The sequence below is a fragment of the Antechinus flavipes genome, chromosome 5 (genome assembly GCF_016432865.1).
Source record: "Antechinus flavipes isolate AdamAnt ecotype Samford, QLD, Australia chromosome 5, AdamAnt_v2, whole genome shotgun sequence".
NCBI classification, from domain to species: domain Eukaryota; kingdom Metazoa; phylum Chordata; class Mammalia; order Dasyuromorphia; family Dasyuridae; genus Antechinus; species Antechinus flavipes.
Window position 1 is genome coordinate 253,235,148 of NC_067402.1, and position 17,128 is coordinate 253,252,275.

At 33.9% G+C, this 17,128-nt stretch overlaps 1 protein-coding gene across 9 annotated transcripts in view; it reads left to right on the plus strand.

Annotated features, from left to right (window-relative positions):
* LRRIQ1 (leucine rich repeats and IQ motif containing 1) overlaps positions 1–17,128 on the plus strand; it is a 323,563-nt gene that overhangs the window by 151,568 nt on the left and 154,867 nt on the right. For 7 of the 9 annotated variants that reach the window (XM_051963292.1, XM_051963295.1, XM_051963293.1 and 4 more), the window contains 2 exons: positions 9,956–10,157; positions 13,268–13,387. In XM_051963292.1, the coding sequence (XP_051819252.1) occupies positions 9,956–10,157; positions 13,268–13,387 (322 nt within the window). Of the gene's footprint in view, positions 1–4,442; positions 4,516–9,955; positions 10,158–13,267; positions 13,388–17,128 lie in introns of those variants that run through there. The other 2 variants (XR_007947886.1, XM_051963299.1) reach the window with 2 other exon arrangements.

Consider the following 17,128-nt stretch of genomic DNA (forward strand, 5'->3'; position numbering starts at 1 on the left):
TGCTACTATGCAACTTATCATTTTGGAAGTAGAAAGGGAGAATGCAAGTTTTATTTACATTTGGTCCATTTTGGTTTTGGTTCATGATCAAATAATTTATTCCATAAAAGCCTGAGTGCTAGTAATAAGCCTTTTTCTTTTTAATCTTTTTCAGCTTTAGTTTCCTCATATGCTTTGAAGGTAAAATGAGGTTACAGGTAAAATAATTTATAAAACTTAAAATCATCCTGATCATCATCATTATTATTACTACCCTAAATTAGTCCTAGAAACCCGGTCAGTTTGCCCTTGAGACCATGCACAAAACTTTTTTTTAGTATCAGAGCCTGCCAGAGATTGTTTCCCATGATTGCCTTCTAATTCTCAAAATTATCTCCACACTAAGATGAAGTACCAACACAAGATTTTTTTGAATAAAGTATCATACCCACCTTCAAAGAACTTAGTTGAATGGTGGAGATAAGACATTCACAAATAAGTATAAATCTTATTAAGTAAAAAAAAAAAAATTCCAAAATGGTATAAGGAATTTTTGTAAAGAAAGATAACTTTCAGCTAGAAGAATCAAAGAAAGCCTCATGAAAAAGTCAGGAACTCAGTTGAAATTTGAAGAGAGAGAATGATTTCATAGTAGACATGACAGTTGTTCATTTCTTACTGAAGGTTGAAGAGGGAGATATAAAGGGAAGGGCAAGACAAAAGTAGCTCAAGACTGGAAGATAATGACTATTCCAGTTTTCCTATAATTCAGAATTCATAAAGAGAAGTAGTTTAAATCTGGAAAAATAGCCTGAAGGTGGATTTATAGCTTTAACTATTAAGAAAATGAATTTGTACTTTTTTGAATAGGCTAATTTAGGAGTCAATGAAAGTTTTGCACTGAGAAATAAAGTGACCAGATTTATGCATTAGGCAGCTTATTTATGGGAAAAGCAGTGTGATTTAGAGGGGACAGATTAGAGACAGATTAGTGATTTAAGAAAAATAATCATGGACTACTATAAAATCTCAGTATTGGAAGGACTCTACTAAATCATCTATCATAATCTTGATATCTAATCAGGAATTCACTCTACAATATATCTACAATTCCCTTGAATAACTTCGTTAATATGGAATTTAGCTGCCTGTAAATGTAGCCCATTCCACATGTAGACAGTTAAAATTGTTAGTCTTCCCTTATAGCAAACCTAACTTGCTCTCCGTAGCTTATACCCCATTGCTCATCTTACCTTTAGACTCGGTAGAACTCAAATTACTCTATGTAAAAAAAAGCTGAATTGTCTCCCCAAGACCTCTTCTCCAGGCAAACATACCCATTCCTTCAGCTGATCCTTACATACCATGATCTCGGGCTTTTCACCAATCAGATTCTCTTCTGGAAGCTATCCATCTTGTCAGTTTCAATTTTAAAATTTGATCTGAGAATTGAAGCCCAAATATTTTTTAATCTGTACAGAGAAGAAGAGAGTAGTTATTTCTTTAGTACTAAAGAGTATATCACATGAGGCAATTGAGAATTACATTGTTTTTGATGTTAGGTTACTGTATTATAGTGCTGACTTAATTCACTGAAACTATCTAGCCAAATAAGTTTCTTTCTAGTATCCATTTTTTACTTGCAAACTAGATTTTTTGAACACAAATATAACTCTTTACATTATTCCCTTTTACTCTATTTACTTTAGCTCAACATTTTATCCTATAAAGGCCTTTAATGCTGTTATACATAATGTGTTAGCTATCCCTCCTGATTTCATATTATTTGAAAACTTAAGAAGCATGTTCTCTCCCATTAACCAAGTCTCATAGAAATGTAAAAGACCACATATCCACCTATAGATTCCTAGGGTTTTCTAGAAGAAACATCCTTTAAATTTGATATAGAATCATTCATGGCTAGTTTTGGAAGGTCTGGACATTCCACTAGTTCTCAGTCCATCTAATTATACAATTTATTGTCCACATTTTTCCATCTTGTCTACAAAATAGCATGAGTGACTTTACAAAATGTTTTGCCAAAATATAGGTAAGTAAACTATTTTAGGAACCCTGTGGAAAAAGATAAGTAAGTTCATCTTATATGATCTGTTCTTGATGGAGCCATGGATCTTTCTGGTCCCCACTTTTATTTCTCTATGTTCGTCAACTATTCATATAATAATTCTAGAATTTTCCCTTCTCATTGTGACTTTTAGTTCCTCCCTATTTTCCTGCCCATTAACCTTGTTTTTTACATCACTTCCCATCATGGAAACACAAGGACCAAGTTGAGACTTAATAACCTATAGTTTGTAGATCCTTTTCTCTTTCCTTTTTTTTTTTTATACACGCTTTTGCCATTTTTCAGATATATGGTACCTTTCTAATTCTCAGGATCTTTCAGAAATCACTGGGACAGTGGCCCAACAATTTGTATCCATTAATTCATATGATACCTGTAGGTCCTCTGAGCCTCCTGAATTTAACTTCTCAATGAATGTTATATGATTTCTAACTGTCTCCCTATATCTTTCATGTTTCAACTCTCCCTTAAACATTTTTGTTCTCTCATCTCTCTTATCTAGTCCAAAAATTATTTTTCTTGGTAGAGAATGTAGAAGCAAAATGTGAGAAAATACCTTTTTTTTAGTATTATAATCAAACTATTCCTTCCTTTATAATATCTCTAAAAACCAAAAACAAACCCTTTTTGTATCCTTAGTATTCATTATCAATATTTCTAAAACCATTCATTTTAAAAAGTTTTGATTCTTTTGTTTTTTATACCATAGTTATTTCCTAACATATCTATATACATACATCAACTCCTGTATTGAATTCTCCAGTTAAAAGAAAATCAATTAAGCAAGATGAAGACACCAAATGGTCACATCTGATCTAAGTACCACACTGTAGTTCTCTCTTCTTCCCTCAGTCTATACTACTGTCATGACATCACCCATACCATTTTGATATTTTCACCTACTTTAAAGTCTTGGGGGTAACAGGTAGGTGGCAAAGCAGTAGGTGCATATAACACTGGAAACTGTAGCCACAACTATGCACACAAGTGGCCCAAGACATAGTATCATCATCTTACTGAACAGAAGTTGCAAGTAGGATTTAGCAGCACCCTGGTTGCTGAGCAGTCTTTTTTAAAAGACTGTACTTCCTGGCATGAGGAAGGAGCCTAGGAGAGGTGCTCTAGGAATGATTTGCTTCACCCTACCCTGGCCTGTTAACTATGACAGGCAGGGATTCCACCCAGTGGTACATATACACATACAATGTACAAAAACTTTTTCAAAGATGATTCCACTCATCATCAGCATATGGAATGTGCATACACTTATGGACAATATGAAATCCAGCAGACCTGAAAGACAAACAGCTCTTGTTAAGAGATCTCAGCAATTTTTGCATCCACATAGCAGCCCTGAGTGAAACAAGTCTGGCAAATGAAAGCCTGTTTATCAAAAGTCAGAGCAGAATATACTTTTTCTGTAGTGGCCATAGTGAAGAGAGAGCATCATGAAGCTGGTAGAGTGAAAAATAGGCTCATGACAGTGTGATTGCCACCTACAGGAAAATGTAGAGGCGGCACCATCATCAGTGCCTGTACTCCTACCATAATGAACTTTGATGGGATCAAAGAACAATTTTATAAAGACCTGGAGATCCTCATCATCAATGTGCCAAAAAGGTGGGAGATAAGCTTATAATTCTAAGAGACTTAAATGCTAGAGTAGGCACAAACTACTAGAAATGACAGCGAGTCCTCAGAGAGGAATGGAATCAGAAACAGCAACAACACAGTCACTTCTTTTTTTTTTTTTTTTAAATAACTTTTTATTTACAAGTTATATGCATGGATAATTTTACAGCATTGACAGTTGCCAAACCTTTTGTTCCAATTTTTCCCCTCCTTCCCCTCCACCCCCTCCCCTAGATGGCAGGATGACCAATAGATGTTAAATATATTAAAGTATAAATTAAATACAAAATAAGTATATATGACCAAACCGTTATTTTGCTCTACAAAAAGAATCGGACTCTGAAATATTGTACAATTAGCCTGTGAAGGAAATCCAAAATGCAGGCAGGCAAAAATATAGGGATTGGGAATTCAATGTAATGGTTCTTAGCCATCTCCCAGAATTCTTTCTCTGGGTGTAGCTGGTTCAGTTCATTATTGCTCCATTGGAACTGACTTGGTTCATCTCATTGCTGAAAATGGCCAAGTCCATCAGAATTGATCATCATATAATATTGTTGTTGAAGGATATAATGATCTCCTGGCCCTGCTTGTTTCACTCAGCATCAGTTCGTGTAAGTCTCTCCAGGCCTTTCTGAAATCATTCTGTTGGTCATTTCTTACCGAAAAATAATATTCCATAATATTCATATACCACAATTTATTCAGCCATTCTCCAATTAATGGGCATCCATTCATTTTCCAGTTTCTGGCCACTACAAAGAGACCTGCCACAAACATTCAGCATGATCACTTCTTACTGAAGATTTGTACATCTCTTGGCTGTTTCATCACCAACACTGTCTTTCATTTATTTAAATGCAACAAAACTTTGTGGATACAACCTTGAAGAAACATTTGACATTTTCTAGACATTGTCATTGTTAGAAAAGATGGAAAGAATGTTAAAATGAAGAAAATTATGTATGGTGCAGAGTGCTGATCATAGACTTATCCTTTCCAGATTAAATATTTACATTCAACAAAAGTGGCAGCCTTAAGGCAAGATGACTATCAGAAGATTTAATGGTAACAGATTTCTAGAACATTTCTCTGAATGGGAACAATTTGTTGTTAATATGGAGGGAAAGTTTAACCAAAATACACTTAGCAGCAATGAAAAGGAATGGACAGTTTTCAAAGATATGGTGTACTTTTTTGTACTGCATTTACCCATCTGGGTCAGAGCACTTAAAAACACCACAAACAACCAAGATTAGTTTGACAAAAATGATGAGGAAATTCAGGAATTCTAACCAAAAAACAAAATCTCTACAGAGTCCAGCAGCATTGTTCATCTAAGAAGGCAGCATCGAATTCCATAAAAAGTAAAGTGTAAGTGAAGCTTAGATAATGGATTTTTAGCTTGCTTAGAAAGTAAATGAAATTCAGTTCTGTGTTTGATAGTAACAATACAAAGTGCTTTTACAATGTCTTAGAGACTAGTTATGGGCCAAAGACCTTGGTATATTTCAACTCCTCAATTCCACATTGACTAGTGATAAGGACATGACCCTGGAGAGATGAGCTGAACACTTTCAATAATGTTCACAACAAGAGCACTATTACACATTAAAAATAGTAGTTTTTTTTAATTTTTCCAAATACATGCAAAGATAGTTTTCAAATTTAATTTTTGCAAAACTTTGTATTCTAAATTTTTCTCCCTCCCCGAGACAGTAAGCAATTTAATATAGGTTTTAACCATGTGCAATTCTTCTATTTCAATATTGTCATGCTTTGCAAGAAAAATTAGATAAAAGGGGGAAAATAACATAAAAAAGGGGGAAAAAGCAAACAACACAGGTGAAAATACTATGCTTTGATCCACATTCAATCTCCATAGTTATCTGTGTGGATGCAGATTGGCACATTCCATCAGAAATCTATTGGAATTGACTTGAATTACCTCATTGTTGAAAAGAGCAAAATCCATCACAGTTGATCAATAAATAATCTTATAGCCGTGTACAATGTTGTCTTGGTTCTGCTCATTTTACTTACCATCAGCTCACGTAAGTCTTTGTAGACTTTTCTGAAATCACCCTGCTTATCATTTCTTATAGAAAAGTATTATTTCATTTTATTCATAAAGCTATTCCCCAAATGATGGGCATCCACTTAATTTCCAGTTCCTTGCCACTACAAAAGGAGCTGCTATAAACTTTTTTGCACATGTGGGTGTGTCCTTTTACCTTTTTTTATGATCTCTTTGGGAAGTAAACCTAGTAAATACACTGCTGGATCAAAGAGTATGCACCATTTTATAGCCTTTGGGCATAGTTCCAAATTAAGAACACCATTAATCATTTCTAAAACCATTGGCCATAAACCTCAAGTTATGAAGTCAATCTCCCTCTAGCTCAATTTCCAACTTGAAGTTTTGAATGCCATTAGGCTCTGCTTTTGTGACAGAATTCCTGATACTGATTCTATTGCAGCTGAGATTTATAAAGCAATGAGTTCATTGTTCATAAAAAAGCTGACATCTTTTGGGTTATATGGCAAGAGGAGATTATTCCTCAGGAAAACAAGGGTGCCACCATTGTCTATCTCTATAAAGATAAAGGAAATAAATAGATTGTCTTGTGACAATCACAGGTGTTTGGCATGGGGTGTCTCTCTCTTAGTTATTGCTAGCAAGATTCTTGCCAGAGTCCTCCTTAATAGACTAATCTTTCACTTGGAAGGTGGCTATCTTACCTGAGCCAGTGTGACTTCAGAGAAGGGCCAAGAATGGTTGACATGTGATATTTGCTATTGACAACTCCAGGACGAAGGCTAGGTGCAAAACAGATGTCTGCACACATCATTTGTATATCTGACCAAGGCCTTTGATATTGACAGTCCATGAGGGCTTGGGAAAAATTAAGTCAGAATTTGGTTGCAGTATTGTATGTCTATTTCATGATGACAAATTTGCTTGAGTTTTGGATAATGGACAATGCTCTCATACTTTACCAGTAACCAATTGAATGAAGGAAGGGCATTATTGCATACCTGTGAAACCTGGACTATATACCAGTGCCATTCCACAAATCCCTTCCATCTGAATTGTCTTAGCAAGATGTTTACGATTACCTGACAAAATAAAGTACATGATACTGAAGTCCTTTCTCAAGCTAAATTGTCAAGTGTTCAAACTCTGTTGCAGAAAGTGCAATTCCCATGGACTGGCCACAGTTTTTGAATGCCAAACATGCATTTGTTTAAGGTAATATTTTATGAAGAATTCATATAAGGCAAATACATGGAGATCAGAAGTGATACAAAGATTCTTTGAAGAACTTTGGAATCAATTGAATAGGAGATACACTTGGCAAAGAACTGCCTAGCATGGTATGTTCACATCAAAGAAAAAATCTTGTGCTTCTGAGTAAAGTATTGGCTGAAAAGAAAAGTGAAAAGGACAGATTTAAAGACATCTCCGCTCTAAATATTTATGCCTGACTAGTGCTGGAGCCTTCTGAGCTCCTATTGTTCTGGTCAGCCATATTTGGTCAACACTGTACTTGACTCTAACATAGTGATTTTGATCCTTTTTAAGAACAATAAAGGACAACAACCAAACCCAATCCCCCACTGAGTTTGAGTTTCTCCTGATCTGATTCATCATATTGTCAGCTCTAGTTGACAATTACTACCTTCTATACAAGACTTAAAAATCTGTAATGAGTTCCACATCATTTTCTTCAGACAGTTCAAACCCTTTTCATTTTCATTACTTTTATTTCTTTAGGATTTCCTTCTTGAGAGCTGCTTTTCCATTCTGTAGCAACTTCCCATAGAATTTAATCTAAAACAGGAGTTCTTAACCATTTTTGGTGTTATGGTCTTAGAATACAGAAATACACTTAGGTTCAAACCAAAGGACCAGATCTATCTCTCTTAATGAGAATAGTATTATCCCAAACTATATATCAAAGTCTTGATTCCTTTCCCACATAATAATTAGATCCATGATGAATATACATAGCATACATGTGTGTGTATACATATCTATATATATATGTTGTATGTAAGTATACACACACACACACACGAAAGAGAGGGAGAGGGAGGGGAAGGGAGAAAATATGCAAGGGGATTTATTCCCCAAAGCTTAGAGAAAGAAAGAGAGGAGAGAATATCCAAGGAGATATTCCCCAAAGCTTAGAGTCCTAATATGAAGTCAGGAAGACTCATTTTCCTAGACTCAAATCTAGTAAAGATGTGTGGCAAGTCACTTAATCCTATTTGCCCAAATTCCTCATCTTTAAAATGAGCTGGGGAAGAAAATGGCAAATTACTCTAGTATCTTTGCTAAGAAGCCCTAAATGGAGCATAAAGAGTTGAACATGTCTGAAATTACCGAACAGAGAAAGAGAGAAATGTGATGGAGATGATAACTTCTCTACATTCCACTTCTTCCCAAGATCTTTTTCCCTTCAGGGATCTAAAGAGAATTTGAAATCATGAATCTTCTCTCTCAAAACTGAGCACCAGAAGAGCTGATATACCTCCTCTTCACATTCTCATTAATTCCACCCTGCTCCTCCTCCCCTTGCAGATATGGGACATTGAATAGCAAGTGTATTAATTATAGGAGAAAGTTCCAAGTGATTGACTTTTTGAACTAAAGATTATATTTTTTCTTGTTTCTGTTCAAATGTAAGCTCTTTCTAAGTAGAGATTTTTTCATACAATACCTTTACGTCCCCAGCATCCAACATGGTTCCTGACATATTGTAGGTGCTTAATAAATACTTATGGATATACAGATTATTCAATGAGACTTTTAGATGTTTTATTGAATTTCAAATGTACTGTATCTAAGGCAGTCTTCAGAATTAACAATTTAGTAACTTTGTCAAAATAGGAAATGTGTTTTCTCTGATATCCTCTATTTTTGATCAAGCCCCCATGCTATCCCTAAGCGGCCACATGTAACCTAGGTAAATATTATTTCCACCATATTCTGGCCTCATCAGACAGCACATAGTCATGTTCAGTTCTTATTGCTACATTTTAAGAACGATATTGTCAAGCTAAAGGACATCCAGATGAGATATAGACCAAAATATTGACTCATAATGGATTAGAACTATTTTATGAGAAGATTAATTGAAAGAACTGAGAATTTTTAGTCTGAAGACAAGAATTGATGGAGATTGGGAGAGGGGAGGTAAAAAAAATGTTTGCTTTCAATATATTTGAGTTGTCATTAGTTGGAAATGGTAGTAGATATCCTTTGACTTGAAAGATCAGAATTAAGCAGTGGGTTTGAGTTAAAAAGGAGATATTGCCAAATATGGTGAAAAACTACTTCCAAATTAGATAGAGTTGTCCAGAAATGGAATGTGCTACCTTGGAATATAGTAATTTCTTAATTGCTTTAAGACCTCCAACTGGAAGCTCAATGACCATTTATTGAAGCTACTATAGAATTCATTTATGTTTTAGGTAAAGCATTAGCCTTGAATTATAATGCCAGTGGAACCAGCTTAAATTGTAATTGGGAAATCTTTAACAAAATAAATAACGCAATACATGTGGATATTATTAATTTGTGTTTTTTCTAAGTTAATATTCTATGGTAAGAATACATTTCTATTTTGGTTTAGAAACCAGTGCTTTAGGTTTTGGTTGAACAAGATGACTTCTCTTGTTGGATTTGAGCTCCAATGATTTTTTTTTACTAGCTCCAAAGTTCTGTTTTTCTATGATATATCAGAGATTCTTCTTGGTTCTGCTTTCCCTAATTTTCTAAATTCATTAAGATTTAAATACCTTTTATTTGTCATTTCTACAACAAAATCTGGTCTCTCAAAACGTCTTACTTTTTATCATTTGTAAAGTATAGTCTTTCTTTATCTACACTCTGGTCAGATATCTCCTTGTTGATAACCCAGTATTGTCAATACCATTCTTGTAGGACATTTAATTTAATTTTTCAAATTCCAGAAATCAGTATTTGTTTTTGCAAGGTGAAAACTCTATACCACTGCCATAATGCAGCAGAACTGTGTCTTAGACAAATTTTGCAAACTGAGCACAAGACTTCCTTAGGGCTTTTTATAATTGAGAGTAATCTATAAAGACAGAATCTACACTAACATTTGTTGTTATACCCATTCATATATGTATCTTTAAGTGAAATTTCCAAATATGACAGAATATTTTCAGCATTTATTTTCATTTTCTAAAAGTTTTTTGTTTGTTTGTTTTTGGTATTAATAGTGAGGCAGCTACAGACCTTCAGAGCCACTTGCAAAGATATGTCATTCGAAGGCAGATCAATTTTTGTGATAAAAAGAATATGGCAGCAATGATAATACAGAGAGCTTTGCGAAATTACCTTATGAAGACCCAAATGAAAAAAAGAAATTGTTACAACACTGACATGCATGCAAAAAGGGAGAAAGCTGCTACACTTATTCAGGTCAGTGTCATCTTTTGTCATTTATACATGTAAATAGTATGTCCTGATTCTATCATTGTATTTATCGATAAAACAGCCTTATTTGGGGAGGAGGGAAAAAAAAAAAAAACAACTTGTATCACCATCAAACTTATCAGTGGCATGCCATTCAATTAGTAAACATATATTAAGTACTTGCTGTATGCCAGATGGTCCACTAAGCACTAGGGATACAAAGAGAAAGGCAAATGTGATCTCAAATCTTAAGGAATTCTCTGTTTGATGGGGCAGACAACAGTATAAACTACTACGTACAAAGAAGTTCTAAATAGCATAAATTGGAAATAAATAAATTGGCTCTAGTGTAAAGGGGAATTAGGAAAGGCTTCTTATAAGAAGGCTTCTATCAAAGGTGGAATTTTATCTGAGCCTTGAAAGAAACCCAGAAACAACGATGAGGAAGGAGGAAGGTGCCCTAGAATCACTCATATTTTCAAATTCAGTCACTCACCAAACTTGAAGTGACCTTTTCATTCCCTGATATTTCAGGTAGTCATTTTTCCCATGAGGAAACTAGCAAGAGTATAGCCAGAAATTTAAAATGCCCTAAAAATTTTTAAATTTTCTAAAATACTATGTTTGCTTTCTGTGGGTCAGCACTAGGACAGAAGTACCACAATGTCACCATCTGGCTATGCAAGCAGGGGTACCTTGGCTTTGGCTGGCCCCTTTAACCCACTTTATATACCTGATATTGAATGTATACAGAACAAGGACTTGTTCATCTCTCCCCACACACACACACACACACAAAAAAAAATTCTTGGGTAGAATGAATGGATTCCAGAGAGATTGGGAACTTGAATGGCAAAAAAGAAATTATCTTTATTTTCATCAATATTTGGTTGCCCTTGGAATCCTACGTATTGTATTTTATAAATGTTTTAAAATCATGATTCTGAGAAAAGATCTATAAAATCTCTCCCCCTTCTTTTTCCTTGTCTCTCACTTTCCCTCCTTTTCTCTCATCCTCCCACTATCTCCCTCCTCTCCCTCTCTATTCCTCTCATCTTTTCCTCACTCCTTCCCTTTTCTGTCCACTTTTCTTTCCTTCTCTACTTCTCTCCCTTTCTCTCTTCCTTTCCCTTTCTCTCTTCCATTCCCTTTCCTCTTTTTTTCTTTCTCTCCATCACTCAGTATCCCCTTAACACTCTATTACAAACAACCCAAAAGGCCAGAGCTTCTATAGCAACTGTCATTCACATCATTGTGAATCACCAATAAGCCAAGATTTATTTTTTTGTGAGGGGAGGAAATATGAGGGTGGAGAGTACACTTTTAAGATTACAGACAGATTCTTGAATGCTACATCTAAACACAGCTGCCCCCTTTCCCCTGAGACTCTCAATAATAATGCAGTTTTTCTTTATTACTTTGTAACAAACCTCATGAAATAGTTCAATTCTGAAATCAAAGACATAATATTTTGAAGTAAAGTTAATTGTACTTGGAAAGAAAGAGATGTATTTTTAATTTTTCAACATTATCTTGTTAGATTAGAGACTTCAGATTTATCCTTTGGATTAAAAAGGTTTAGGAAATCTTTAATAAGAAACTCATGTAGGAAAGCTAAATGGTGTAGTACATAGAACACTGGCCTTGAATTGGGAGACCTGAGTTCAAATCCAGCCTCAGATATTTATAACGTTGTGTTGTCATCCTGTTCCCCCCCAAGACAGATAATCATATCAGGTGTGTTTGAAAGATTTTTTTTCATTGATTAGATGTGCTTACTTCTTCTTTGAGCTCCCTTTTGGGGTGTTCTTGGCAAATATACTAAAGTAGTTTCATATTTTCTTCTCCATATCATTTTACAGATAAGGAAGTTGAAGCAGGTAGGATGCTTTCCAGGGTCACAAACCTATTATCTAAGGCTATATTTGAATGCAGATTTTCCTGACTTTAAACAAACATTCCATCCACTGTTCAGCTGTCCCCTGGCCAGATGTAGCTTTTAAATAAAGCTTTTCTGCTAAATCACAGGTTTTTCTTCTCTCTAAACATAATTAACCATCTCTTTTTGAAGATTCATGAAATTTGTTTTCTCTTAGAAACAATTCATCTTTTCCAGTTATCTCAAGAATCCTATCTTAGTTCTTTAGGATTTGGGATTTGCAAATAAATACAAATACATTTTTTAAAAAATTGTATTAGATAGATATAAATTGCCTTATTACAACAACTAAGATATGACTAAAAAAATTCAAATTTATGTCATGATTTTGGGTTTACAGAATACTTCCTTCACAGCAGCTCGCTGAGAAGAGGCAGTGTTAAGTATTACTGCTCTTATTTTAAAATTTAAAATTTATTATTTTAATTATTTAAAAATTTAAGACATTGAGCAGTTTGCTTGAGGACAAGTAGAAATTCTAGGTTGAGAATGGATCCCAGGTCGTCTTAATTTTGGACCAGTTAATTACCTCACCACTACAATGTGCTAAGGAAAGAAAAATTGTAGGCAGTAAAATCAGAATTATAGTAATAGTGAAATGAAAGGGTTAGCTGATCTCTATGGTCTATTCCAGATCTAAAATTCCATAGTAGTATTTTGTTAAAATTTTGTGTATTTTTTTAAAGAACTCAAAATGACCATGGATTTATTTGTAAAGACAAGGTTTATAATTTCAAGTATTGAAATATTTAATACTTTTACATATTCCACTTCCAAATATTTAATATTTCTGATGTATCCTGAGATTTACATTTCACACAATCATTTGAAAATTAGCTTTTGTGTATTTTTTTATATTACTCTCTTTTCATTTTTAATAGGTCCTGAAGGATTTGTCAGATCATTAATTAGTTGACCAACGTTTGTAGTTGAAGGAGTTTTTAAGATTCCATTCTGCTTACCAAGCAACAAGTCTCCTGGGTATTCAGGACTTTAGACACATGCAGGCATTTAATTTATCTTGTAGTTTTAAATGTCATATAAAGTTCAAAAAACAGATCATTGAGCTATTAAACCAAGGTCTGAGATATTTTATCTTCCTAATGATATAACAGAGAGAATCTGGGTTTGGGTTTGATCTATAACCTTATATAACATGTTTTACATTTTTGTTTAGGCAGTTTGGAAAGGCTTCCTTTTACGGAAGAAACTGGCCAAAGCATTAGCTTCCATTAGAAATGAAGAACTTGAGGATGACTATGAAGAAGTTGATCTAGATGACTTTATTTTTGATGAAGTAAGTATAAACTAAAACATAAAATTTTCATTTAAAATAGTGCTAAATTAAATTTTAAAACCATTTAAAATTTTATCTTATTATACATGCTTCAATGTCCATCATGTATTCTTTTAAATAAACAGGAAAAATGCATATCATTATTTAATGTACATTATACATTCTCAAGGTAAGGATGCACTAATATTATAATCACAGCATGTATTTTCCTAAACTTCCAGTCTGGTTCTGATCTCACATTTGTATTATTGCTTTGTATTCTATTATAAAGTGATGAGGTCAGAGTGTAGTGCATGCATGATAACAAGTTTTGGAAAACTTCTTTGTTATCTTTGTCAGAAGTATTTGGACTACAAAGAAGTATAGTAGATTGTATCATACATAGTAACATTAATATTTTCAAAAAGATCATTAGTAATAATAACACAACAGAGAGTATATATTCCCCAAGGACAGAGATTATTTTTTCCCTTTTTAAAAAACTGAAAAAAATTGTTGAATTTTATTTTAACTTTTATATTTTTTAATTGTTTATCTATATGAAATGTATCATAGTATAAGGTGTAATCTCCACAGAGTCTTGTTCTGATACTTCATCATGATGTGTTGTGGAGGTAATTCTGGGTTCTTGAAAACTGTGCTAGCAGAATTTAATCTTGACAGGCTCTAAAGTGCTAGAAAAACTTCACAGGGAATAAGCCAAGTCTGTTTTCTGGTGTTTCTAAGAGAATATGCAAACTCCAATCCTGGAGTCTCCAAATCCTGGGAAAGTATAACAGCCCACCTGATGATGAAATTGTTTTTGGCCAGATCAGTCCATGAAGACACACACACACACACACACACACACACACACACACACACACACACAGAGTTAAGAGACACAGAGAGACCAAGAAAGAAACAGAGAATAGAGATAATATAGATATCAGTATAGATATAGATGACATAGTTATAAATATACTTTAAATGATCTTTAACCCTGGATGAGTGTCTTCTATTTTTTGCAGTGATGGTAGCAGAGAGGCAGGATAGGAAGCATTAAGTTCTAAAACAGCTTTTAGAGACTGATAATCTTTCATTTGATGCTTGATGCACTGAATATATGAGAAAAGTGGACATATTACAAAAGAAGCTAAGTACTAATTTTATTACTCTTATTACAAATACAAGAAGGAAGAATGAAGTTGCAGTTAAATAGAAGAATGATTCACAAGTACTCCTTCAAGAAGCAAATAAAGCTGTTAGTGGACTAGATTTCAGTGTATGCCCCGAAGTTTAAAAAATATCATTTTAGGGGATATGTATTCTCCACTTATTTCAGTACTCACTAACAGAAGGTTATATGATCTCCATATCAGTTAAAAGAGTCCAGGCATCTGTGAATTTAAAAATTGAAATTATTAAAAGACAAAAGAAGATGAACTAACACCTTGAGGAGAGGAAGGACCCTATGGATTCCCAAAGCAGCACAGAACCACAGCAGTATGTTCTTGAATTATTTAAAAGAAAAATTAGAATTGTGAAAGCAGAATTTATAGTCTACATAGCAGAAATAATTGTCAAACTAAGAAAAACTTGAATCCATGGTAGGTAGTCTCAGCAAAGAAATAAAAGAGAATTGCTGACAATACAGTACAAGTACCTAGGACTGAAAGACTATTTGGGAAGAACAGAAGCAAAAATCAGTAATTTTAAAAAGAAAGCATGTTATGTTGACAAAGCCAACAAAAATGTCAATATTCAATGTTAGAAAGATTGTAGGGAGAGAGGAATGCTGATGCCTTGTTAGTGGAGCTGTGCAACTATTCTGGAAAGCACTTTGGAATTATGCAAATAAAGTGGCCAAATATTTGGTAACTGTTGAACCAGATTCCATTAATAAGAAAAATATTCCTCATAAATACCTACATTTTTATAGGAGCATTGTTTATGGTAAGCAAAAGTACCAAAGGATGGGAAATAATCAATTTTGGAGGGGCAGTGAAAAAATAGTCATATAAATATGCTGTTGGTACTATGAATTGGTCCAAAAATTTTGGAAAACCACTTGGAATTATTCTAAGAAAGTGATTTGAATATTCATATCCTTTGACCCAAGGATGCAACTGCTAGACAGTTCACAACAAAAATTTTGGTTTTTTTACAACAAAATATTTGTAGTACTACTTTTTGTAGCAGCAAAGAACTGGAAACAAAATAGATGTGCTTCAGTTGGAGAATGGCTATACAACTTATGGTATATAAATATAATGTTATTCCACTGAGGGCATAATGAATATGATCAGTACACTCAAGCAGTTGGGAGACATTTTAATTAACTGATGAAAATTAAAAGTAATCACAGATCCTGGAAAACTGTACTCAAAATTACATCAGTGCAAAAGGAAAAAATAATGATGAAATAATCAAAACTGAATTCTGTAAGTTTATGGTGATCATTCTGTGTCCTGTGTATAAGCATTCCCATATTATAATAATTTATTTCAAGTTATTATTGAATAATAACAATAATAGTTATTATTTCCTAAAATTTCTCTCTCTATATATAACTTCAGTAATCAAATATGATTTACTTTTGCTTCACTACCCAATAAGTATTACAAGGAAAAGGGATACATGTTTGAATTGGGGTACAGAAAACCATTCCTGAAGGATTTCTTTAGGGTTTAGATATCAAACTTGCTTGGAGAATAGACACTTAAACTAAGTACAGAAATCTCATGCTGCTGGTAGATTAGCTTTAATAGACTTGGTTAGTTTGGTTAGTTCAGTAGTGACAAAGTTTAGTCTGTGGAAAAGTTTGTTGAAGTGACTTCCACATTGGATGCTCAAATTTAGGCCTTTGCTACCATAAAATTTTTTAATAGGTAGAACTAAGAAAACTTTAGTGGAGTACAGATAAAATAAATCCCACAAAAGGAATTGGGGGGTAGCATTATCTGGGATGCTTGAAGGGCCCATGATGATGCCAGTGAACTGTTATTGTTTCATGAGTGATTTTCATGCAAGACAGTAATATATAGTAGTACCAGTGTAAGCAGTAGTACGTCTTCCAAAGATTCTGACTTATACCCATTATACCAAAATAAATATATATTTATTTTATCTTCAGATTTTCAGGAGGTAGAGATGAAGCATCAAATAGAAAGCATAGAATTAGAGGAAGGATTGGGAGCATCACATCCTTCAATTCTGCGAGTAGATGAAAAAATACCTGCCATCCATTAGGGATAGCAAGTGGGCCTTGGGAGAGGAGCTGGGCATAATAAAGGGCAAGGACAGCAGCCAAGGTTGGAGAGAAAGATGATGTGATGGCAATGAATGCAGAGGTTTGGTGTGTGAGCAGTGCAGAAAGAAGGAATGATGAAAACTGAAGCCCTCTAAATTTGGTAGCCATAGCCTAGGAGAAACTTTATAAATTTTAAAATGCCATATAAATGCCAATTATTGATACTGCCTGAATACAGACTAAAACATGCTACTTTTTACTTTCTTCTTTTAAAAAAGTCTGGTACACAATGATTAATATGGAAATATTTTGCTTGATTGTATATGTATAACCTAGATCAGATGGCTTATTGTCTTGAAAAAAGAGGGGTAGAATTTGAAACTCAAAACGCTGTAAAAATTATGTTTTAACATGCCAATGGGGGAAAATAAAATAATGTTTTAAATGCCAGTTATTAGTATTAGCTCTTTTCAACTCCTAGGTTTTAAACCTTAGACTGTAAAAATATC